The sequence below is a fragment of the Pristis pectinata genome, chromosome 5 (genome assembly GCF_009764475.1).
Source record: "Pristis pectinata isolate sPriPec2 chromosome 5, sPriPec2.1.pri, whole genome shotgun sequence".
In the NCBI taxonomy this organism is placed as follows: Eukaryota; Metazoa; Chordata; class Chondrichthyes; order Rhinopristiformes; family Pristidae; genus Pristis; species Pristis pectinata.
In genome coordinates, this window is record NC_067409.1 from 11,681,957 (window position 1) to 11,707,225 (window position 25,269).

Below are 25,269 nucleotides of genomic sequence, written 5' to 3' on the forward strand. Positions count from 1 at the left end.
GTGTGTATAGGGAGTAGAGTAGAATGCTGAAATACATCACCTTTCCTTCATCATTGCTGGATCTAAACCCTGGAACTCCCTCCCCAACGGTCCTGTGGGAGCACCTTCACCAGTGGTTCAAGAAGGCAGCTCACCACCACCTTCTAATGGGCAATGTACTGGAACCCCCCCAGACTGCAGAAGAAAAAACATGAAGCCAAGCTATGGACCAATCATTGGAATGGGAAAGAATATACATGGCCACAAAGGATTATTTTCAGGATGTAATTTATTTCTCAGTCTTCCTTATAGACGATTCAAACTTATTATTGATGGAAGAAAGAACGTGCCTCACTAAAAGTAGTTGACCACTCTTCTCATGGACTGGACGTTGCCATTCTGTGCTTGCCACTCTGTGTGGGAATGGTAGTACCCTCGTTCCACGATATACATCCTTCCCCGGTAGTTGGGCTCCTCATATAAAACCCAGCTGAGCATTGCAGAGGAGAAATGGTAAATAATTAAACAGCGGCAAAACACCAAAAGAGTCAGGCTATGGGGGTGGGTTGCATTAACCACTCTATCTTTCTTCCCTTTAGAATATCAGCCAATCCCATTCTGACAGACACAGATTTTCTTAAGCAACAAACAATCTGCTGGAGGAAATCAGCGAGTCGAGCAGCATCTATGGGGGGAAGGGATTGTCAATGTTTCAGGTCAACAATTCCCTTCCTCCCACAGATGCTGCTTGACCCGCTGAGTTCCTCCAGCAGATTGTGTTTTGCTCCAGATTCCAGCATCTGCAGTCTCTTGTGTCTCCACCGATTTTCTTAAACAACTCTTGTGTTGTCAAAAGCTCGAGCCCCTTGAATACTGGAGATTCTGGTCATTTAACCAAGCAATTGATTGGGTAGAGGGGAAGGAATTTCCTCCTTGGTGGCAGGAAGTCCAGAAGAATGGGGGAGGCTGTGGCGGTGGGGGGAATGGGGCTGGTGAACAGGAGACGAAAAAACTGGGTGATGCTCAAAAGCTCTTCTGTACACAGTGAAAATCTGAAACTTCATCCCCTGTGCCCTGCAAGAAGCTGCTAACGTTTCTGACTGCGACAGAAGTTAGTCAGTTGAAAATTGAGAGGTCTTGTTGGATTTGAATTTTTTTAGGGCCAGATAACTAAAGCAAGGTGGATAGGAGAAGTTAACCAGCAGATTAACTATGATCTATACAAACGATAGAATGGCTTTGATTGGCTGAAAGGCCTCTTCCTTTTATAATGTCTCAGCTGTATGTGAAAATTGCTGTAAGGTAGTTGATTTGAATCAGCAACTAAATCATGATCTGCTCTTGAGATGATTGGCAAAACACTAAACAAAAGGAATTAAAAGTTATTGGCTGAGAATAGCAAAGATGGATCATATGCAGGCAGGTGGGATTAGTTTAATTTGGCATCATGGTCGGCACAGACATTGTGGGCCGAAGGTCCTGTTCCTGTGCTGCACTGTTCTATGTTCTATGTTACTATGGAGTAAAGACAAGAAAATGGCAGCAAGGTACAGATCAGCCATGCTCTAACTGAACTGCAGGTAGGACCAGTTTGAGCGGTGGAATGGCTGTCTCCTGTTCCTGTATCCCAGGAGGTCTTTATTGGCTCATCATCTCCATTCTGGCCAAAACAGGATCTTACCTTCATCTTACTACCTAAGGCTCTTCAAGTACTGCCTAAATAGTTTCTTCCTTCATTACTCTTTCAGTGAGTTCCAAAGCCCTACCACTTGTTGAACGAAATAACTTTTCTCTCAGATCCTCTCTAATCCTTCTACTGATTTACAAATCTCTGCCCCCTGGTTACTGACCTCTCTGCTGAGGTCTGTTTATTCCCTCTAGCCTTCTCATAATGTTATGCACTACATTTAAATCTCTCCTTGGTCTCCTTTGTTCCAAAGAAAACAAAACACATAGAGTCTCCCCTCATTGTTATAATCCCCTGGTCCTGGCAGTACCTATGTAAATCTCCTCAGCACCCTCTTTATTGCCAACGCATGCCTCTCATAGTGTGGCGACCACAACCGTACACTCTACGCAAATGTTTTAGAGTAGTACAGCAAGGAAACAGGCCCTTCAGCCCAACTGGTCCATGCCGACCAAGATTCTCATCTAAGCTTGTCCCATTTGTTCATGTTTGGCCCATTTCCCTCCAAACTTTCCCTATCCATGTACCTGTCCAAATGTCCATTAAATGTTGTTAATGTACCTGCCTCAACCACTTCCTCTGGCAGCTCGTTCCATATACTGACCACTCTCTGGATGAAACAGTTGCCCCTTGGGTTCCTATTAAATCTCCCCCCCTCACCCTAAACCTGTAGTTCTTGATTCTCCAACCCTGAGAAAAAGACAATGCGCATTCACCCTATGTATGCCCCCTCATGATTTTATACACAATGATTTTATATGGTTTTGTCTCTCTGCTCTTCAATTCTGTGTCTCAACGAATAAAAGCAAGTACTGTACATTCATTCTTACCTTACCTACCCTTCCTGCTGTCATTTGGAACTGTGCACACATACACCATTGCACAGTGCATTGTCTACTCATTAATGTGCGGGCTTAGAACATAGAACATAGGACACTACAGCACAGTACAGGCCCTTTGGCCCACAATGTTGTGCCGACATTTTATCCTGCTCTAAGATCTATCTAACCCTTCCCTCCCACATAGCCCCCTAGCACATTCTCAGTAACGCAAAAGGATGTATTTCACTGTGAGTTTTGATGTACATGTGACTAATAAATAAATATCTTATCTATCTTATCTATTTTTCTATCATTTATGTGTCTATCTAAGAGTCTCTTAAATGTCCCTAATGTATCTGCCCCCACAACCTCTGCCGGCAGTGCGGTCCACACACCCACCACTCTCTGTAAAAAAACTTACCCCTGACATCCCCCTTCTACCTTCCTCCTATCACCTTAAAATTATGTCCCCTCGTGTTAGTCATTGTCGCCCTGAGGAAAATCCCCACAGATACATCCTGGGCAATTTTTGTTTCTGGGCCTTCAAATTCTGTCCATTGGGCACCACCCCTGCTGAAGGCCACAGGAGGAAAATGGACGTGGATTTAAGAGAGCTCCCAGGAAGCCTTCGTGTTAATGTCCATGCAGTGCAAAGTGTAATGGTATACACAACCCTCAAAGGCAGCAGGACAGGTTGGTAAGGTGGTTAAGAATGCAGATGGGATACTTGTCAGGGCACAGAAGCCAAGAGCAGGGAAATAAAGCTGGGACAGTACAAAATCAAAGCATCTGTAATCTGTTTGCAATCTAAAACCAGAACAAAAAATGCTGGAAACACTCAGCAGATCAGGCTGCATCTGAGGGAATAGGAACAGTTAACATTTCAGGTCAGGGACCCTTCATTAGAACTGAAAAGGAAACAAAAGATAAGGCAAAAAGGGGTGTTCCTGCTCTGCAGTTCACAACTGCCACATTCTTTTGGAGACACAAGATTAAATCTCCAGCTTCTGGTAACCCCTCCCCCCCCCCCCTTTCCCTTTATTCTCTCTCCTCCTCATCCATCTGGACCCTCTCGTCCCATCTTATTTCCCTTCCCCACCATCTGCCACACACCCTTCTCACTGGGTCCCCTCCCCACCTCCCTCCCTCGATTCCACGCCCCACCTTCCTCTCCTATCAGATTCCATCTTCTTCAGCCCTTTGTCACTCCCGCCTATCGCCTCCCAGCTTCCGACATCATTCCCACTCCCCCTTCCCCTTGCTCACCTTCCTATCACCACCCCCCTCACTCATCCACCTGCCAGATCTTGCACCACCCTTTCCCCCCCCCCCTACCTTTTTATACTGACCATCTCCCCTCTTCCTTTCCAGTCCAGATGAAGGGTCTCGACCTGAAACGTCGACTGTCCACTTCCCTCCACAGATGCTGCCTGACCCGCTGAGTTCCTCCAGCACTTTGTGCGTTGCTCCAGATTCTTCTGTCTGTGTTCTTTTGTCTGTATTATCACTCTCTAACTGCTCCTATTCACTCATTGACCAGACAGCTTATCCCCATGGTCATTCTGGCTTTACCCTAACAGAAACATTCCGCCCCTCCACTCTCCCTGCAGTTTTACAGGTTTCTTTTGTCTCCTTTTCAGTTCTGATGAAGGGTCTTTGACCTGAAACGTTGGCTTTTGTTTCTCTTCCAACATATCTGGCCTGACCTGCTGGGTATTTCCAGTATTTTCTGTGGGGGGGGGGGGGGTTCTGTGACTGTACTAAACATTAGCTGGGCCATGGTTACAGAGTGTACAGTGTACAAGTGAAAGCTGCTTACAAGAAGATTTTATTTTGCAAGAATCAAAGTGGCTTGATTACAATCAAAGAGTCAGACAGAGGGTCTGGTAAGATTCAGAAAGGTCATTACTTTCCTACACATCTTTGGTCTGCTAAGAGTCTCGGGAGCCCACTCACTTGTGTCAGTTCGAGTCTCTGAGGTTCACCAGCTCACCAGGGCTCTTATAACTAAAGCAAGTGCCCTCCATGAATAGTTAAACAAGCACCTTCCCTGGGATGAGTGTTGGAATCACTGGACAGCCACATCCCCACTTATATAAACTTTGAAGGAATTTATGGGAGCAGGAAGTTGTCTTTGAAGGCCAGAAATCGATGAAACCTGGATTGGAGAGCATGTCTTCTGAGGATAGGTTGAGTGAGCTCGGGCTTTTCTCTTTGGGGAGAAGGAGGATGAGAGGTGACTTGATAGAGGTGCACAAGATGATAAGAGGCAGAGATCGAGTGGACAGTCAGAGACCTTTTCCCAGGGCGACGATGGCTAACACGAGGGTGCATAATTTTAAGGTGATTGGAGGAAGATATAAGGGGGATGTCAGGGGTAAGTTTTTTACACAGAGAGTGGTGGGTGCGTGGAACGCACTGCCAGCAGAGGTTGTGGAGGCAGATACATTAGGGACATTTAAGAGCCTCTTTGATGGGCACATGAATGATAGAGAAATGGAAGGCTATGTGGGAGGGAAGGGTTAGATAGATCTTAGAGCAGGATAAAATGTCAGCACAACACTGTGGGCCGAAGGGCCTGTACTGTGCTGTACTGTTCTATGTTCTATGAAACCATTACGAAATGTTAAGGTATTCCTGGCACCCTATTTAGAGTCAAAGAGTTTTTAAAGTATAAGTATTTAAAGTATTTAAAATAAAGCTGCACAATGCCAGAGACCCAGGTTCAATCCTGACCACGGGTGCTGCCTGTGTGGAGTTTGCATGTTCTTCCTGTGACTGCTTAGGTTTCCTCTGGGTGCTCCGGTTTCCTCCCACGTCCCAAAAACATGCAGGTTGGGAGGTTAATCAGCCACTGTAAGTTAACCCTTGTGTGTAGGTGAGCAGTAGAAATGGGGAGGGAGGGGAGTTGATGAGAATCTGGGGAGACTCTGTGGTTAAGAAGACATATGGTGTATTGTCCTTCATCAAGCAGGGTATTGAATTTAGGAGCCGAGAGGTAATGTTGCAGCTATATAGAACCCCGGTCAGACCCCACTTTGAGTACTGTGCTCAGTTCTGGTCGCCTCACTACAGGAAGGAAGTGGAAGCCATAGAGAGGGTGCAGAGATTTACAAGGATGCTGCCTGGATTGGGGAGCATGCCTTATGAAAACAGATTGAGTGAATTCAGCCTTTTCTCCTTGGAGAGACCGATGATGAGAGGTGACCTGATAGAGGTGTATGAGATCATAAGAGGCATTGATCGTGTGGATAGTCAGAGGCTTTTTCCCAGGGCTTAAATGGTTGCCACAAGAGGACACAGGTTTAAGGTGCTGGGGAATAGGTATAGAGGTGATGTCAGGGGTAAGTTTTTTACTCTGGTGAGTGCATGGAATGGGCTGCCGGCAACGGTGGTGGAGGCGGATATGATAGGGTATGTTAAGAGACTTTTGGATAGGTACATGGAGCTTAGAAAAATAGAGGGCTATGGGTAAGCCTAGTAATTTCTAAGGTAGGGACATGTTTGGCACAGCTTTGTGGGCCGAAGGGCCTGAATTGTGCTGCAGGTTTTCTATGTTCTATGTTCTAATAAAGAATGGGATTAATGTGTGATTCGTGTAAGTGGGTGATTGGTGCGGGGCTCAGTGGGCTGAAGGGCCTGTTTCCATTCTGTACATTTCCATCAGAAGTTTAAAGGGAGATTTAACTGAGGTGCTCACAGGTAAGAGGTAATGTTCAAATAAATGGGGCGGAAGTGTTCCCAATGGTAGAGAAGTGAGTAATCAGAGGTGGAGACACAAGAGACTGCAGATGCTGGAATAAGGAGCAAAGTTTTTGCTCGAGTAACCAGAGGTCAGGGTTTAAGAAACTTGGTGAAAAGGCCAGAGGAGGGTAGATCAGTTGGGGAGAAAGTGAGCAGACTTTCTTTTTTCTCAGTGAGCTCTCATGACACAAAATGCACTGCCTGAGAGGGTAAGTGAAGAGGATTTAGTAGAGATTTTCAAATAAGAATTGGATATATACTTAATAGTGGCAGGGCAGTGAGGAAGGAATAATTAGATACAAAAAAAATGTTGCTGAAAATGCTCCACAGCACTTGTGGATAAGAACCAAGGTTATTGTTTCATCAGAGCAGGGAAAAAATTGGAAGGCAGAGAGAGGAGAAAAAGGAATTATGACAAGGGTAGACTCCAGAAGAGATTAGACAGGGAAAGGGGATTAATTATACGGCTCTTTCAGCGAGCTGGACAGCAAGAATGGCTGGAAGGCTTCCTGTGCCTAATGATTCCATGAAGTGGCAGTGTTGTTCTGTTAGTCTTTCCTCTCTTTGGCTGGACTTTGGTCAGCCACTGTTGTCATCAGGGTCACAAGCAAGTGGAAGATTTACCTGACTGGCTTTAACCAAATTATGCTGTCTTTTTCAAAGCAATTTATAAACATCTTGAGTTGATTATAACAGAACACACTCTCAGCTGCAAAGTGGAACAACAAAGTCTACTCACGCTCCATCACCATAGACCTTGATTGAGTTGACACAAGTTTTGTTCCAGCCTTGTCCTTGCAGGAATGGACAATCATTGCAGAACTCCATGCACTGGCCATTAAAATTGCAGTTTTCAAACAGCTCTATCCTGTAATGTTCACCGTGCTAAAGGAACAGAAGAAGGAAAGGGTGAGAAGGAGTTACTCCTGGGAGATTCTCAGTCCATGTGTCTCCTGGGGACCTGATGTGACAAAGAGCAAGAATCAATCCTTTGGCCTGTCATGTTAAGCTCGGTCACCTTGTCATGTCATGTCACCTTGGCCAACTTACCCCATTCTTTGTGTTAGCTTTGTTTGCAACAGCAGGCATTGATATAGCACCTCTCACCTAGAGGAGGTGAGCTCAAGATGTCTGCAGAGAAAACTGACAACTTTATGTCCAGATAAAGGAGGGAGATAAATCTTGGTCAGAGGATGACGTTAAGAAGCACCTTAAAGAGGACAGAAAGAGAGTGCACTGGGGGGAACTAGGGAGAGAATTTCCAAGTGGATGGAGATGGGAGGGAGATGTCCCACCTCTATCCATTCAAGACTATGGATTCAGAGTGGGCCAAAGTTTTGGAAGGGTTTTGGGCTGGAGGAGATCGCTGAGGGGAAAACAAAATGACAAATTAAATCTTAACTACTCTGAACATGATTGAGAACATTGAAGGGTTTGAGTGGGTAACAAATCTGAGTACTGTTTGCAAAAGAGATAAGAGATCTTCATTAGTCACATGTACACCGAAACACATGGTGTATTGCATCTTTTGTGTAGAGTGTTCTGGGGGGCAGCCCACAAGTGTCGCCACACTTCCGGCGCCAACATATTATGCCCACAACTTCTTAACCCGTACGTCTTTGGAATGTGGGAGGAAACCAGAGCACCCGGAGGAAACCCATGCAGACACGGGGAAAACGTACAAACTCCTTACAGACAGCGGCCGGAATTGAACCCGGGTCGCTGGCACTGTAATAGTGTTACGCTAACTGCGACACTACCATGCCTGCCCTCTCATGCTTCACAGTAATAATTATTCACAAGGCAAGTATATGGATAAGTACAGGGATAAGAAAGGTTTAGAGGGATACAGGTCAAACACCAGCAAATGGAACTAGCTTAGGTGGGCACCTTGGTCGGCATGGACGAGTTGGGCTGAGGGGCCTGTTTCCATGCTGTATTAGCCTATGACTATGGCAAGCGAAGGAACACCCATGTGGAACATTAACAAGGGGGGTGGGGGAGTAAGATGGAGGGGGGTGGAATGGGTTATACCTTTGTTCTGCATGACTAGAGCTCTCACCTTTCAGACGACGGGAGAATCTTCCTCCCTCAAGGTTGAGGGGGTTGAGGTCACACAGTGTATGAAGGAAATAGGAAATATGGGTCCACCTTCACCTTCAGGATGAGAGATTAATGCTGTCCTTGCCAGTGTCACCTGCCACTCCCACCCCCTGCCCCCCAGACCCCCAGGTAGGGAAAATTTCTCAAAACTTAACTGCTCCAGCACCAGACTGGTGCAGTTAGTGGAAATGCTGCCTCACGGCTCCAGAGACCCGGGTTGAATCCTGACCTCAGGTGCTGTCTGCGTGGAGTTTGCACGCTCGCCCTGTGATTGCGTGAGTTCCCTCCGGGTGCTCCGGTTTCCTCCCACGTCCCAAACACGTGCAGGTTGGTAGGTTAATTGGCCACTGTAAGTTGCCCCCAGTATGTAGGTGAGTGGTAGAATCAGAGCTGATGAGAATGCGGGAAGATCAAAATGGGATTGGTGTGGAATTAGCATAAATGGGTGCTTGATGATCAGCATGCATTTGTCAGGCCAAAGGGCCTGTTTCTGTGCTGTACGACCCAATGAATTCTAAGTTCTCTAGAGCAGGCTGGTCAGGATTAGACTCAGCTGCTGCTTCTCCTGAGTGGTGGATGAGGTCGAACATACCATCTTAACAGGCCGGCAGGAACCCATGTGGTCGTTGTGGGCGTTCCATCGGTGAAAGTCGGGGTACTCCCCTCGCTCCAGGATATATTGATGCCCTTTGCAGTCAGGGTGATCATAGCAGATCCAGGCACTGCTCTCCACCCGGATAGAGTTCACTCTGTTCATGAAGCCCCGGTCCTGGAAGTTATCGCAGTCTCCGAACACCTCCAGCTTTCTGCCAGTGAAACATTTGCCCTCGTAGAAAATGATCTGATGAAATGAAGACCACAGGCATGTTAAATGGGAGCAGTGGGAGACCATTCAGCCCCTCATACCTACTACATCTTTCATTAAGACCGTGGCTGGTTGTTTACCTCAGTACCACTTCCCTGCATTCTTAATATTTTTGAGTTCCTTAATATCCCTTAAGCTGCAGAGAACGGTTGGCACATCACGGGCACATCCCTCCCCACCATCGGTAATGTCAACATGAGGCACTGCCTCAGGATGGCAGCATCTTTCATCAAAGATCCCCACCATCCAGGCCATGCCATCTTCTCGCAGCTACCATCCGGCAGGAGGTACAGAAGCCTGAAGTCCCACACCGCCAGGTTCAAGAACAGCTACTTCTCTTCAACCATTCAGTTCTTGAACCAACCTGCATAATCCTAATCACTACCTCAGTATAGCAACACTATCACCACTTTGCACTAGAATGGACTTTTTTTTTGCACTAATTGTGTTCTTTCTTGCATAGTTTTGTATAATATGTTTTTCTTGCAAATGTTGTGTCTCAAATGCTATGTGCCTGTAATGTTGCTGCAAGTTTTTCATTGCACCTGTGCATACATGTACTTGTGCATATGACAAGAAACTCTTTGACTTTGACTTTTGAATTTGGTATCCAAAAATCTATCGAGCTTTGTTATGACCTGATCTGACCTTGTCCTCAGCTCCTGCCTGCTCCCCAAAAAGAAAAAGGAAGCATACGTAAGGTTTAGGGAAGTGAAATCGGAGAGTGCCTTTGAGGAATATTAAGCAAGCAGGAGACAACTTAAGCAGGGAATCAGGAGGGTTAAGGGGGACCATGAAATGTCCTTGGCGAGTAGGGTTAAGGAAAATCCCAAGGCATTTTATACATGTATTAAAAACAAGAGGGTAGCTAAGGAGAGGGTGGTACCACTCAAGGACAAAGGAGGGAATTTATGCCTGGAGCCCGAAGAAGTGGGCAAGGTACTAAATAAATACTTCACCGTATTCACCAGGGAGGACATGGGGGATAGTGAGATCAGTGTGGGGTATCAGTGTGGATCCTCAACTTGCTTATCAGGAGACCACAGTCAGTGAGGATTGGTAGTAACATCTCCTCCTCACTGACTATCAACACAGGAGCACCTCAAGGATGTGTTCTTAGCTCACTGCTCTACTCTCTCTACACTCATGACAGTGTGGCAAGACACAGCTCAAACATCATCTATAAATTCGCTGATGACACCACTGTTGTTGGCAGGATCTCAGGTGGCGATGACGCGGCGTACAGGAGTGAGATAGATCAGTTGGTTGAGTGGTGTCACAAAAAGGATCTCACACTCTACGTCAGAAAGACCAAGGAATTGATTGTGGACTTCAGGAAGGGGGAGTCAGGAGAACACACACCAGTCCTCATTGAGGGGTCAGCGGTGGAAAGGGTGAGCAGCTTCAAGTTCCTGGGCGTCAACATCTCAGGGGATCTATCTTGGGCCCAATACAATGTCCAATCACGAAGAAAGCACGCCAGCATCTCTACAGCTGTACGGTGGAGAGCATTTTCATTGGTTGCATCATCACCTGGTATGGAGGCTCCAATGTGCAGAATTGAAAGAGGCTGCAGAGGGTTGTAGGCTCAGCCAGCTCCATCACGGGCACAACCCTCCCCTCCATCCAGGACATCTTCAAGAGGCGGTGCCTCAAGAAGGCAGCATCCATCTGTATGGACCCTCACCATCCGGGACATGCCCTCTTCACATTACTACCATTAGGGAGGAGGTACAGGAGCCTGAAGACCCACACTCAATGTTTCAGGAACAGCTTCTTCCCCTCCGCCATCAGATTTCTGAACGGTCCATGAACCCATGAACACTACCTCATTATTTCTCTTTTGCACTATTGATTTATTTTTGTAACTTACAGTAATTCTTATGTCTTGCACTGTACTGCTGCCTCAAAACAACAAATGTCATGACATATGTCAGTGATAATAAACCTAATTCTGATTCTGGCGTTCCAGGACATGTCGATATTAAGAAGGAGGAGGAGTTGGGTCTCTTAAAGAACATTAAGGTAGCTAAATCACCAGGGCCGGACGGGATCTATCCCAGGTTATTGAGGGAGGCAAGAGAGAAGATTGCTGGAGCCTTGACAGAGATCTTTGTGTCCTCTTTAGCCACAGGCGAGGTCCCAGAGAACCGGGAATAAGAAGGGCAATTGGGACAAACCAAGAAATTATAGGCCGGTGCGCCTTAATCAGAGCTTGGGAAATTATTGGAGAAGATTCTTAGCAATAGGATTTATTCACATCTGAAAAAGCATGGACTTATTGGGGATAGTCAGCATGGCTTTCTACGGGGGAGGTCATGTTTCACAAGTCTGATTGAGTCCTTTTTTAGGAGGTGCCGAAGATGATTGAGGATAGGGCAGTGGATGTTGTCTATGTGGACTATCATAAAGCACTCAACAAGGTCCTTTGAGGTAGGCTGATCCAGAAGATTAAGGCACATGAGACTTGGTAGATTGGATTCAAAACTGGCTTGGTCATAGGGTAATGGTAGAGAATGTTTCTGTCTGGAGGTCTGTGAATAGTGGCGTTCTGCGGGGATCAGTACTGGGACCTCTGTTGTTTGTGATATATAAAATGATTTGGATGAAAATATAGTGGGCTGATTAGTAAGCTTCCAGTTGGTGAAGTTGTGGATAGTGAGAAAGGTCGTCACAAGTTACAGCAGGAAATGGATCAGTTGGAAATATGGGAAGAGAAATGGCAGATAGAGTTTAATCCGGACAAATGTGAGGTGTTGCACTTTAGGAAGTCAAATGCAAGGGCAAAGTATATAGTAGACGGCAGAATCCTTAGGAGTATTGATGTACAGAGAAGATCATGGGATGCAAGTCCATAGCTCACTGAAAGTGGCAACACAAGGAGATAGGGTGGTGAAGAAGGCATATGGCATGCTTACCTTTATCGATTGGGATATTGACTATAAAGGTTGGGAAGTCATGTTGCAGCTGTATAAAACTTTGGTCAGGCCACACTTGGACTATTGCGTGCAGTTCTGATCACCACATTACAGGAAGGATATGGAGGTTTTGGGAAGGGTGCAAAAGAGGTTCACCAGGATGTTGCCTGGATTGGAGAGTATTAGCTATATGGAGAAGTTGGACAGACTTGGATTGTTTTTTCTCAGGAGTGTCAGAGGCTGAGGGACAACCTGATAGAAGTATATAAAACTACGAGAGGCATACACGGGGTAGATAAAGTCTTTTCCACAAGGTAGAAAGCCAAATACTAGAGGGCTTAGCTTTAAGTTGAGAGGGGGAAAGCTTAAAGGACAAATGCAAGGCAACTTTTTTACACAGCGAGTAGTAAGTGCCTGGAAGGGGAGGTGGCAGGAGCAGATGTGATAGCAATGTTTAAGAAATACTTAGACACATGAACAGGCAGGGAATGGAAGGACATGGACCATGTGCAGGCAAATAGGATTAGTTTAAGTTGGCATCGTGAACGGCACAGATATCGTGGGCTGAACGGCCTGCTCCTGTGCTGTACTGTCTTCTATGTTCTTTGCCCTTCGGCCCATCGAGTTCGTATTGACCCTCACCTCCCATTTATACTAATCCTAACCTACCGCATTTTTAATTCTCCTCACATTTCCACCGATCCCCCCAGATTCAATCACTCACCTACACAGAAGCGGAAACTTACAGTGGCCAATTAACCTTCTCACACCTTTGGGGTGTGGAAGGAAGCTGGAGCACCCAGAGGAAATGCACATGGGGGATGACCTGCAGGGGCCTAGCTGCAGTTACCAAGTCTCTGGCACTGGGACTGGTACTGCTGCTCAGAAGGGAAGGGTGGGAAAGAGACATGCGGTAGTGATAGGGGACTCGATAGTCAGGGAAACAGACAGGAGGTTCTGTGGCAGTGAGCATGAATCCCGGATGGTATGTTGCCTCCCAGGTGCCAGGGTCCGGGATGTCACTGATCGGGTCCACAGAATTCTTGAGTGGGAGGGAGAGCAGCCAGAAGTTGTGGTCCATATTGGCACCAACGACATAGGTAGGAAGGGGGATGAGGTCCTGAAGAGCGAGTTCAGGGAGCTAGGCAGAAAATTGAGGAACAGGACCTCAAGGGTAGCGATCTCGGGATTGCTGCCAGTGCCACGTGATAGTGAAGGCAGGAATAGGAGGAGGTGGCAGATAAATGCGTGGCTGAGAAGCTGGTGCAGGAGGGAGGGTTTTAGATTTCTGGATCATTGGGATCTCTTCTCAGGAAGGTGGGACCTGTACAGAGAGGACGGGTTACACCCGAACCCGAAGGGGGCCAATGTCCTTGCGGTGAGATTTGCTAGGGTGGTTCAGGAGGGTTTAAACTAGTTTGTGAGGGGGAAGGGAACTGGAGGAGTAGGTCAGAGGAAGAAGGGAATGGGGAAAAGTTAGATCAAACAGGTAGAGAGGCTTTGGGGAAGGAGAAGCAGAATATAGGCTATAAAAGTAGTAAGGTAGATGGACTGAAGTGTGTTTACTTAAATGCAAGAAGTGTCAGGAATAAGGGGGATGAACTGAGGGCTTGGATAAGTGTGGGGGACTATGATATCGTGGCTATTACTGAGACGTGGCTGACGTCAGGAGAGGAGTGGATATTGAATATTCCTGGTTTTCAGTGTTTTAAGAGGGATAGGGAAGGGGGGACAAGAGGAGGAGGGGTGGCGATACTGGTCAGGGATACTGTTATGGCTGTGGAAAAGATGGATGTTGTAGAAGGATCATCTCTAGAGTCCGTATGGGTGGAATTAAGGAACAAGAAAGGAGCAGTTACTCTACTAGGAGTATTCTATAGGCCCCCCGGTAGCAGATTGGCAGGCAGTGTTTGGAGAGAAGCAGAAATAACAGGGTTGTTATAATGGGAGACTTCAACTTCCCAAATATAGACTGGAACCTGCTTAGTGCCAAAGGTTTAGATGGGACGGAATTTGTTAAATGTGTCCAGGAGGGATTCCTGACGCAGTATGTTGACAGGCCGACTAGAGGGAATGCCATGTTAGATCTAGTTTTAGGAAATGAACCGGGACAGGTGAAGGATCTATTGGTGGGTGAGCATTTGGGGGACAGTGACCATTGCTCCATAACCTTTAAAATTGTCATGGACAGGGACAGGTGCAGAGAGGACAAGAGGTTTTTCTATTGGGGAAGGGCTAACTACGAGGCTATAAGGAGAGAACTTGGGAGTGTAAATTGGGATGTCCTTTTTGAAGGAAAATGTACCATGGAGATGTGGTCGATGTTCAGGGATCTTATGCAGGATGTTAGGGATAAATATGTCCCGGTGAGGCAGAGAAGGAATGGCAGGGTGAAGGAACCGTGGGTGACGAGAGAGGTGGAACGACTTGTTAGGGAGAAGAAGGTAGCATACGTGAGGTATAAGCAGCAAGGTTCAGACAGGGCCCGTGAGGAATATAGGGTAGCGAGGAAGGAACTTAAGAAAGGGCTGAGGAGAGCTAGAAGGGGACATGAAAAGGCTTTGGCTAGTAGGGTTAAGGAAAATCCCAAGGCCTTTTTCAAGTACGTGAAGGGTAGGAGGATGGCTAGGGTGAAGGTAGGTCCGATTAAGGACAAAGGTGGGAGAATTTGCCTGGAGGTGGCGGAAGTGGGAGAAGTTCTCAATGAGTACTTCTCTTCAGTATTCACCAGGGAGAGGGATCTTGATGATGCGGAAGGGAGTGCTGGTAGGGGTAATGTTCTCGAGGGTGTAGATATCAAGAGAGAGGATGTGTTGAAGTTGTTAAATAATATTAAGACAGATAAATCTCCGGGGCCTGACGGGATTTTCCCCAGGCTGCTTCGAGAGGCTAGGGAGGAGATTGCTGAACCACTGGTAAGGATCTTTGAGTCCTCGTTGTCTACGGGGGTGGTGCCAGAGGATTGGAGGATTGCGAATATGGTCCCCTTGTTCAAAAAAGGTAATAGGGATAGGCCAGGGAATTATAGACCGGTGAGTCTCACGTCTGTGGTGGGTAAGCTGTTAGAAAGGATTCTAAGGGATAGGATTTATGAACACCTTGAGAATCATGGACTGATTAGGGACAGCCAGCATGGCTTTGTGAAGGGAAGATCTTGCCTCACAAGCCTGATAGAGTTCTTTGAGGAGGTGACCAGGAAGATTGATGAGGGCAGTGTGGTGGATGTGGTTTACATGGATTTTAGTAAGGCATTTGATAAGGTTCCTCATGGTAGGCTTCTTCAGAAAGTCACAGGCCAAGGGATCCAAGGAAGCTTGGCTGTGTGGATTAGGAATTGGCTTGCATGTAGAAAGCAGAGGGTTGTGGTGGAAGGAGTGCCCTTGGATTGGAAGGCAGTGACTAGTGGTGTCCCACAGGGATCGGTTCTGGGACCTCTACTTTTTGTGATATTTATAGATGACTTAGATGAGGGGGTGGAGGGCTGGGTTAGTAAGTTTGCGGACAACACTAAGATAGGCGGTGTTGTGGATAGTGTGGAGGGCTGTCGGAGCTTACAGAGGGATATTGATAGGATGCAGAGCTGGGCTGACAAGTGGCAGATGGAGTTCAATCCGGAGAAGTGTGAGGTGGTACACTTTGGAAGGACAAACTCCAGGGCAGAGTACTGGGTGAATGGCAAGGTACTTGGCAGTGTGGAGGAGCAGAGGGATCTGGGGGTTCATATTCACAGTTCGTTGAAAGTTGCCTCACAGGTGGAAAGAGCAGTTAAGAAGGCCAATGGGATGTTGGCTTTCATAAGTCGCGGGATTGAGTTTAAGAGCCGCGAGGTGATGATGCAGCTTTACAAAACTCTAGTTAGGCCACACTTAGAGTACTGTGTTCAGTTCTGGTCGCCTCATTAGAGGAAGGATGTGGAGGCATTGGAGAGGGTGAAGAGGAGATTTACCAGGATGCTGCCTGGATTGGAGAGTATTGAATATGAGGAGAGGCTTAAGGTGCTAGGGCTTTATTCACTGGAAAGGAGGAGGATGAGAGGAGACATGATAGAGGTATATAAAATACTGAGAGGAATAGATAGAGTAGACAGTCAGCACCTCCTTCCCAGGGCACCAATGCTCAAGACGAGAGGGCATGGCTTTAAGGTTATGGGTGGGAGGTTCAGGGGAGATGTCAGAGAGTGGTTGGTGCATGGAATGCACTGCCTGGGGTGGTGGTGGAGACAGATACATTGAACAGGTTCAAGAGCTTGTTGGATAGGCATATGGAGGAGTGTGGGATGGGGGGATATGCGGGAGGAAGGGGTTAGGTAGTGTGAGGGTGGTCTGTGGACGGCACAACATGGTGGGCTGAAGGGCCTGTTTTGTGCTGTATGGTTCTATGGTTCTATGGTTCTATGGTCACAGGGATAAAGTACAAACTCCAGACAGACAGCACTAGAGGTTGGTGTTGAACCTGGGTCTCTGGAGCTGTGAAGCAGCAGAATCACCACTGTGCTGGAGGTTGAATCAGAGTGAAGTGTTTCGTGGGCTCAGGTTGACCCCCAGAGGTTTGCACTACAGGAGGCTGTTTCTCCAACGTGGTTACCGTGGTTAAGTTATTGGACTAGTTACTGAGCTCTAGGTTACCGATCCAGAGCCATGAGTTCAAAACTCCCAATGGCAGCCCATAATCCAAGTAACTAAATAAACCTGGAAAAAAGTTTAATCAGTATGGGTCACAATGAAAACATTGGGTTGTTATAAAAGCCCATCTGGTTCACCAACATCCTTCAGGAAGGAAGCATGCTGTCTTTACCCAGTGTGGCTATATGTGGCTCCAGACCGACCAATGTGGTTGACTTTCTGAAATGGCCTTGCTACCTATTCAGTACAATTAAGGATGGACAATGAATTCCAACAGCATCCACACCTCATGGATGAATGCCAATAAAGTCCTATTGCGATCACTCTTACTTCCCAATCCTTGGTCCTTGGCCTTTCAGGTTATGGCACATCAGGAACTCATCCTGATGCTTTTTAAATGTGACGAGTGTCCCGTCTTCCAATTCCCTCTTGGGCAGAGATCTCCAGTCCCCCCCAACTCTTTGGGTGAAAAGGCGTTACCTCAACTCCCCTCTAATCTAAAATTAAGCGCAAACTGGACAAAGAATAACGAGGGAGGAGCAGGGTCAAAGTTAAGGCCAATGAGGTGGTGGGGATTGGAGGGAGCGAGGGAAGGAAGAGACTACGAGGATGTTCTCCAATCCCACACTGCGGCTCAAGTCAGTCAACAATGGAGAACTTTGGAAGTTTAATGGAGACAATTATTTTCCCTCAGTTCAGACAGACAAAAATGCCTGACTTCGAAGTGATGGTTGCTCAGAAACGAGAAGGGGTCATGACCTCTACGGTCCTTCATCCCTTCTCCCCTGTGGCTCTTGATCTGGAGTGGAGTAAGCTAAAGAAAACCTCAAGAAACAAGAGAATTCAAGCACATAAGGCATTTTTTAAAACATGTTGCTTGCGTAAAATTATTGCTGGAAGTGACCATCCAACACAGCAGAAATCTTAACCCTCTTCATTATCCTTGGATCAAAGAGCCTACAGTCCGACACTGACATTCCTTCCCCAGCATTGAAGCATGTGCTCACGACGAAGAAAAAGTGCAAGTTTCCTCCAGGAGTGGTATCCATCACAATGCATGCTTGAGCAATACCTCTGTTATCTTCTTGTTCCCAGAGCTCTGTTTCTTAATTACTTTTAAAGACTCAAAGTAATGGATTACATCAGGTTTCTCTTCAGACTGCAGGTCATGTGCTGCCAAGAGATACAACCTGTGACTTCCACACAGAATTTGGAGCACTAGAGAGTGATGTGGTACAATATATACAAACAATGTATTTGTGCTATAATAGCATAGATTCCTATAGGGGTGATCTTATTGAAGCATATACAATGCTTAGGAGATATGATAAGGTAGATGTTGAGATGTTTCTACTAATGGGAGAATCACAAACAAGAGGACACGGTTACATGATAAGAGAGCAATCATTTAAAACTGAGGTGCGCAGAAATTTCTTCTTGCAGAGAGTGGTTAATCTCTAGAATTCTCTGCCTCAGAGAGGTGGGGAGGCTGGATTACTGGAGGCATCAGTAGCTGGTTTATTATCGTCACATGTAGCGAGATACAGTGGAAGGCTTTTGTCTGCGTGCCGTCCAGACAGATCATTCCATACATAAGTACATCAAGGTAGTACGAAAGGAAACCAGTAACAGAATGCAGAATATAGTGTTACAGCAACAGAGAAAGTGCAGTGCAGGCAGACAATAAGGTGCAAGGGCCACGACGAGGTAGATTGAGAGATCTTTACAGAGGAGCTAGTATAGTTTTAAAAGATCGGGGGATCGAGAGCTGTGGGGAACTGGCACAGAAGAGGAGTTGAGGCCTGGGGCAGATCAGCTATGAACATATTGAATGGCAGGGCAGGTTCAAGGGGCTGCAGATGAAATGCTGAAGGAACCCAGCAGGTCAGGCAGCACCTGTGGAGGGAAATGAAAAGTCAACGTTTTAGGTTGAGATGCTTCATCTGGACTAAAATATAGAGGGGAGATGGCCAGTATAAAAAAGGTGGAGGGAAGGGGTTGGGCAAGAGCTGGCAGGTGATAGGTGGATCCAGGTTGCGGTGGGGGGGGTGGGGTGGATAGGCAGATGGGGAAGGGGACAGTGGGAATGGCACCAGCAGATGGGAGGCGATAGGTGGAGGTGACAAAAGGGCTGAAGATGATGGAATCTGACAGGAGAGCAAGGTGGAGCATGGAATCAAGGGAGGGAGGAGGGGCGGGCAGAGGGAGGTAGTGGGGGCGGGGAACCAGTGGGAGGATTGTGTGGGTAATGGGCAGATGGGATTCGTCGCCACCACCCAGAGGAGGTTGACGGACTTCTTCTGGGGCGGCCGGAGGCACTGGGTCTCCGCGGCGGTCCTGAGTCTGCCGTCGGTGGAGGGGGGTCAGTCGCTGGTGTGCGTGCGCACCCAGCTGGCGGCCCTCCGCCTCCCGGCGCTGCAGAGGTACCTGTACGCGGAGAATCCCCCGCGGTGGCACGCGCTGGCCACCTACTTCCTCCGCCGGGGACGCTGCCTCCGGGAGGGGGCGCGTCTCCCGGCGGCGGGCGGCGGCCGAGCCACCCCGCGGGAACTGCCCGGGTTCTACCGGGATCTGATGTGGGTGTGGGGCGCGGTGTCGCGCGGCGAACACGCGGCCGCTCCCCCTCCGGTCGCGGCGGGCGCCGGGGGGGGTCCCGGCCGCGCCGGCGCCGGCCCCGCCGGAGTTGCTGGTCGGGCCCAGGGCCCGGCGTCTCTCGCAGGAGGCGGCGCGGCACAACCTGAGCCGCCTGGCAGACACACCGACGGTGCCGTTCCGCGAGGCACCGAGGCGGTTCTTGTACAGGCTGCTCCTGCACACCTTTCACTTCTTCGCCCTGGTCTGCCGGCCGGACACGCCGTGGCGGTCCGTCTTGCCGGCAGGCGGCAAGGGTGGTCCCCGGTGGGGGTCTCTCTATGCGGGAGTCTTCCTGCTGTACATCGGGGACCTGGGATGGACGGTGTTGCACCAGGCCGTGCCGTGCAACCGATTCTTGAGCCGGTTCACCGACACCCCGGCCGCCTGTCACCTCTGCGGCCGGGAGGAGACGGTGTACCACACTAACGCGGAGTGCGAGAGGTTGCAGCCTCTCTTCGAGTATCTGCGGGGGCTGCTGCTGAAGTTCTGGTTGCACTTCAGCCCGGCGCTGTTGGTCTACGGGCACCCAGTGCGGCGCGGGGAGGGGCGCGCGGCGGATCTCCTGGTGGGTCTCCTGCTGGGCCTGGCCAAGCTGGCCATCCACGGGACGCGTCGGCGGGCAGCCGAGGGTCCCGGCAGGTCGGCCTGCCTGCCCGTCTTCCGCGCTTACGTGCACGCGCGGGTGCGTCTAGAGAGGGAGCACACGGTTTCCGCGGGCACCCTAGCCGAGTTCCGTGCTCGGTGGGCCCCTCAGGGGATCGCGTGTGTCGTGGACGGTATGGACGCGATTCTTATTTGAAGTGTTGCGTTGGCGGGTGTAGAGTCGCGTGTGTGTTTCGGTAGTATTAGTTTGCATTCTCTACCGTAGTATGTCGTTGCGTAGTTTCTTCTTTTCTGTATTAGATGTCGTGTATTGACACTGGTTGTCTTTTGTAGTGCTTTTAGTGAATAAACGTTTATTATTAAAAAAAATGGGCAGATGGGAACTCCTAATTCCATTTTTCTTATATTCTAATGCTCTGTTCACTTATGCAATAACATACTAACATACTAACTAACACAATAACATACTAGGGAGCACACTAGCATGAGTCACTGTTAGGGAGTCTGTCACTGAATATCACTGTGTACTTCACTTAGTGGTTCAGTTACTGGATACTTGCGGAGCCAACTAGGGAACATGATATCTTGGATCTGGTAATGGGTAATGAGGTAGGTTTAATAAATGACCTCAGCATATAAGAATTCCCCAAGAAATAGTGATCACAGTACGATAGTAGTTTGTGCTCTAGGTGACAGTGATAATTCATGACACTCCACAAAAATGTATCCCACTAAGGAGCTAAGGTTCTAAGGGAGGGATGAACCATGGCTAACCAAGAAAGTTAAAGAGGATACCAAGATGAAAGAGAAAACATGTAGAAGTTAACAGTAGACCTGAAGACTGAGATAACTGGATAATCAAGAAAGGGAGAACAAAAAAAAAGGGAAAATAAACTATGAAGGCAAAGGAGTGTAAAGATGAACAATACCAGCTTCTTTAAGTATATAAAAAGGAAGGGGATGATTTCTGAGTGATTATTGGCCTCCTAGGAATGAGGCAGGGAAGTAACTATGGGAACCAAAGAAATAGCAAAGAAATGAGGACTTAAACAGATATTTTGCATCAGTCAATGGCAGAAGATATTTCAATCATCCCATTAATAGTGTGTAACGCTGGTGTGGAATTAAATACTACTATCACCACAAGAGAATTGGTATTAGACAAACTAACGAGGCTAAAGTCTGATGAGTCACCTGGCCTGGGTAGATCCTAAAAGTAGTGGGAATGGAGATAATGGATGCATCAGGGTTAGTTATAATCTTCCAAAAAATCATAGAAGGAGACATTGCAAGATAAGAGCTCAAGGTGTTGGAGGTAACATATTGGCATAGAACATAAAACAGAACAGTACAGCACAGGAACAGGCCCTTTGGCCCATCATGTCTGTGCCAAGCATAATGCTAAATTAAACTAAATCTCTTCTGCCTGCACATGATCCACATCCTTCCACTCCCTGAAATATTCATGTGTCTATCTAACAGCCTCTTAAACACCACTATCGTATCTGCTGGCACTACCACCCCTGGCAGCCCGTTCCAGGCACCCACCACTCTCTGTGTAAAACAAAATAGCCCTGCACATCTCCCTTAAACTTCCACCCCCTCCCTCACCTTAAATGCATGGACTCTAGCATTTGAAATTCCTACCCTGGGAGACAGATTCTGACTGTCAACCCTATCAATCCCTCTCATAATTTTATGAACTTCTATCAGGTCTTCCTTTAACCTCCAACATTCCAGAGAAAACAACCCAAGTTTGTCCAGCCTCTCCTTATAGCTCTTCCCTCTAATCCAGGCAGTGCCCTGGTAAACCTCTTCTGTACCCTTTCCAAAGCCTCCACATCCTCTTTGTAACAGGGCAACCAGAATCGCACATAAAGCTTCTGCTAATCGCTGCCATGCTCTCAACCCCGGGTGTACAAAGGAGGCCTGACCCTTCCCCAGATCATAAGAGAGAATTGAATCACAATCCACACTTGAAAAGAAAGGTATTTTTATCGACTGTTGCTAAAGAACTTTAACAGCTTCAGCACATCCCGAAACACTTTACGGTCTTGAATTACCAGGGAAGTGCAGTCACTGTTGTAATAAGCTCCCACTACCTACAATATGATAATAAACTAAGGTTTAATGAGGATGATTTAGAGGTATAAAACAGGCAGGTACCCTGTTCTTTCTCAATGGGAGCTTGAGTAAACACACTTTACACACGTCTGAATGAAGCCACCTCAGACAGTGCAGCACCCTCTCTTGGAGTGCCAGCCTGGATTTTGTGCTCACTGGGAGTAAACTGTACTCAGAATTGACACTCATTCCCTCAGACAGGAGAAGTCAAATACTTGGCCACTCACCTTGCCAGAATACTGTGACATGCTGCTGCTGGATCCTTTCCAACCAAACCAAGTGCCAGAATCCTTTGGACAGTGGGGAAAAGTTGGACACCCCAATATATATTTTGGAGGGGGAGAGGGGTCCATCTCTCGCGAGGTTTCCACGTCAATAGAACTGCAAAGCAGGGCTGAAAAGATTCTGCTTTTCTTACAAAACCATTTCAAGAAGATCTTGCTGACTCAGGGCCTTTGTGGCTGCTATGGGCTTCCCAACAAAAGGTTTGCTCAAGAGCCGGGATTTTCCGGGATTAGTGCCCTCCATTCAATGCCTTCAATCTGCTGGCGAGGGCTGGTGTCAGACTGATTCAGGAGGGGGGTTGGGACATGCTAAAATTTGACAGGGTGAGAGCAATTCTCTGTGTTAAAAGGTTAAGGTAGGAGGATAATGTTCACAAGGTAGTGTTTGTGTGTCAGGAGCCAGTTTCTCAAAATACCTTGAGATCAGGGGAATTGACAGAGGTATTGGTATTGGTTTATTGTTGTCACATTTGTTGAGATACAGTGAAAAGCTTTAGTTTACTTGCCATCCAGACAGATCATTCCATACATTAGTACATTGAAATTGTAAAAAGAAAACAGAATGCAGAATATAGTGTTGTAGCTACAGAGAACGTGCAGTGCAAGTAACCAAATAAAGTGCAAAGACCACAACAAGGTAGATTGGGAGAACAAGGATTCACCTTTAGCGTATGAGAGTCTGATAACTTTTGGGTAATAGGTTGGGGCAAGTGACTGGGGTAACAGTGGGGGAGCACTTTGGGGCCAGTGACCATAGTTCTTTTAGTTTTAAAATACTACTGGAAAGGGACAGAACTGGTCCACAGGTTCAAGTTCTAAATTGGGGCAAGACAAATTTTGAAGCTTACAAACATTGATTGGAGTACGTTGTTTGCAGGCAAAGGGATCACAGGCAAATGGGAGGCTTCTAAAGGTGAGATAGTGGGGCCGCAAGGTCTGCATGTTCCTGTTAAGAGTGAAAGGCAAGGCTGGTAGGAGTAGGGAACCCTGGATGATGAGAGATATTGAGACCCTTGCCAGCAAAAAGGAGGCATGGGTCAGGTGCAGGAAGCTGGGATCAAGTGAATCCCTGGAGGAGAAAAGGGGATGCAGGAGTATACTCGAGAAGGAAATCAGGAGGGCATAAAAGGGGGCATGAACTAACTTTGGAGGAGATTAAGGAGAATCCAAAGAGATTTTATGTATATTAAAGGAAAAAGACTAACTAGAGAGAGAATAGGGCCCCTCAAAGACCAAAGTGGACATTTTTGTGTGGAGCTACAGGAGGTGGGCAAGGTCCTTAATGAATACTTCTCCTCTGTTTTTACCATGGAGAAAGACATGAAGACCTTCGAAACATGAAAAGTAAATGGGGAGGTCTTGGGGATAGTTTGCATTACAGTAGAGGAAGTGCTGGACTGAAGGTATGAAGGTAGACAAATCTTCAGGTTCTGAGCATGTATATCTAAGAACACTGTGGGAGGTTAGAGAAGAAATTGTGGGAGCCCTGGCTGAGATATTTGCATTATCGTTAGCCAAGGGTGAGTTGCCGGTTAACTGGAGGGTAGCGAATGTTGTTCCTTTATTTAAGAAAGGCAGCAAAGAAAAACCTGGGAACTATAGAAACTACAGACCAGAAAATCTAACATCTGTGGTAGGTAAATTACTGGCGAGGATTCTGAGGGATAAGATATATGTACGTCTGGAAAGTCCGGGGTTGATTTGGGGTAGACAGCATGGCTTTGTGTGTGGGAGATCACATCTTATGAACTTGATTGAGTTTTTTGATGATGTGACCAAGAAGGTCGATGAGGGCAGGGAGGTAGATGTGGTTTATATGGACCAGTAAGGCCTTTGATAAGGTTCCACATGGTAGGCTGCTCTGGAAGGTTGGATCTCATGGGATCCAGGGAGAGCTGGCTAATTGGATAAACAATTAGCTTGATGGTAGGAAGTGGAGGGTGATGGTGGAAGGTTGTTTCTCGGACTGGAGGCCCATGACAATTGGTGTGCTTCCGGGGTCGGTGCTGGGACCATCTCAGCATCTGCCTCAAGAAGGTGGCATCCATCATCAAGGATCCTCACCATCCAGGTCATGCCCTCTTCTCGCTGCTACCATCAGGCAGGAGGTTCTTAAGCCCGAAGTCCAACACCACCAGGTTCAGGAACAGTTACTTTCCTACAACCATCAGGTTCTTGAACGAACCTGCACAACCCTAATCCTACCTCAGCAATGGAACACTAAGGACCATCTCTTGCACTACCGTGCACTTGTCTCTAATTGTGTCTTTTGTTTTTCCAGCCCTTTTATATCTCTCTCTTCACTGTCTTGTAAAATTTATGTCTAATTTATATACTGTGTGTTGTCTGTACCTACGTGCCTGTGATGCTGCTGCAAGCAAGTTTTTCACTGTACCTGTACCTCACCATACTTGTGCACAAGACAATAAACTCAACTTGACTCAACAAGAAACATAACTACAGTGAGTCATTGCTCATCCGCAATTGCCCTTAACAAGGTGGAACATACGATGTGAGGGGTGAGCTCTGTGAATGGACTGGGCAGGAAGAAATCAAGAGGTGACCACAGCAAAGCCAGGGAGATGTTTGTTCCATCTTCTCGATCCATGTTTCTTAATAACACTTTAAGTGTCAGATCTGTTTATTTTCAGACTATGGTCCATGAACTGCAGTGTGTGATTTGTGCATAGAATATAGTGAGTGACATGGCACAATGATTATTAACAGTTAAGGCACCTATAACAATATAGATCCCTATTCATTCCTGCAGTAATGTAACAGTGTTTAATATGGGATGGTGGTCCCAGACCGCCAGAGTGATGCTAAGCAAGTTCACTGGTGTAATTCTGGCTTGTCAGGACCATTGCATGCAGCCTAGTTTGTCC

General features: G+C 47.2%; 1 protein-coding gene across 1 annotated transcript; it reads right to left on the reverse strand.

The window, feature by feature from the left end:
* Positions 1-303: 303 nt before the first annotated feature.
* crygn2 (crystallin, gamma N2) lies at positions 304-22,628 on the reverse strand. Its single transcript, XM_052016154.1, has 5 exons — positions 22,519-22,628; positions 19,059-19,485; positions 8,927-9,175; positions 6,971-7,116; positions 304-469 (listed from the first exon to the last, which is right to left on the reverse strand). The coding sequence occupies exons 1-5, from the start codon at positions 22,626-22,628 to the stop codon at positions 334-336; spliced, it is 1,068 nt and encodes a 355-aa protein (XP_051872114.1). The 3' UTR covers positions 304-333.
* Positions 22,629-25,269: the final 2,641 nt, after the last annotated feature.

Bases quoted from the DNA above. Each gene is read 5' to 3' on its own strand.
- crygn2 (XM_052016154.1), bottom strand. From the start codon at position 22,628: ATGGAGGGCACTAATCCCGGAAAATCCCGGCTCTTGAGCAAACCTTTT. The intron at 9,176-19,058 runs GTGCCTCCGGCC...TCATTTCATCAG, and splicing joins AGGACCGCCGCGGAGACCCA to ATCATTTTCTACGAGGGCAA. The intron at 470-6,970 runs GTGAGTAGACTT...TGCAATGCTCAG, and splicing joins AAGGTCTATGGTGATGGAGC to CTGGGTTTTATATGAGGAGC.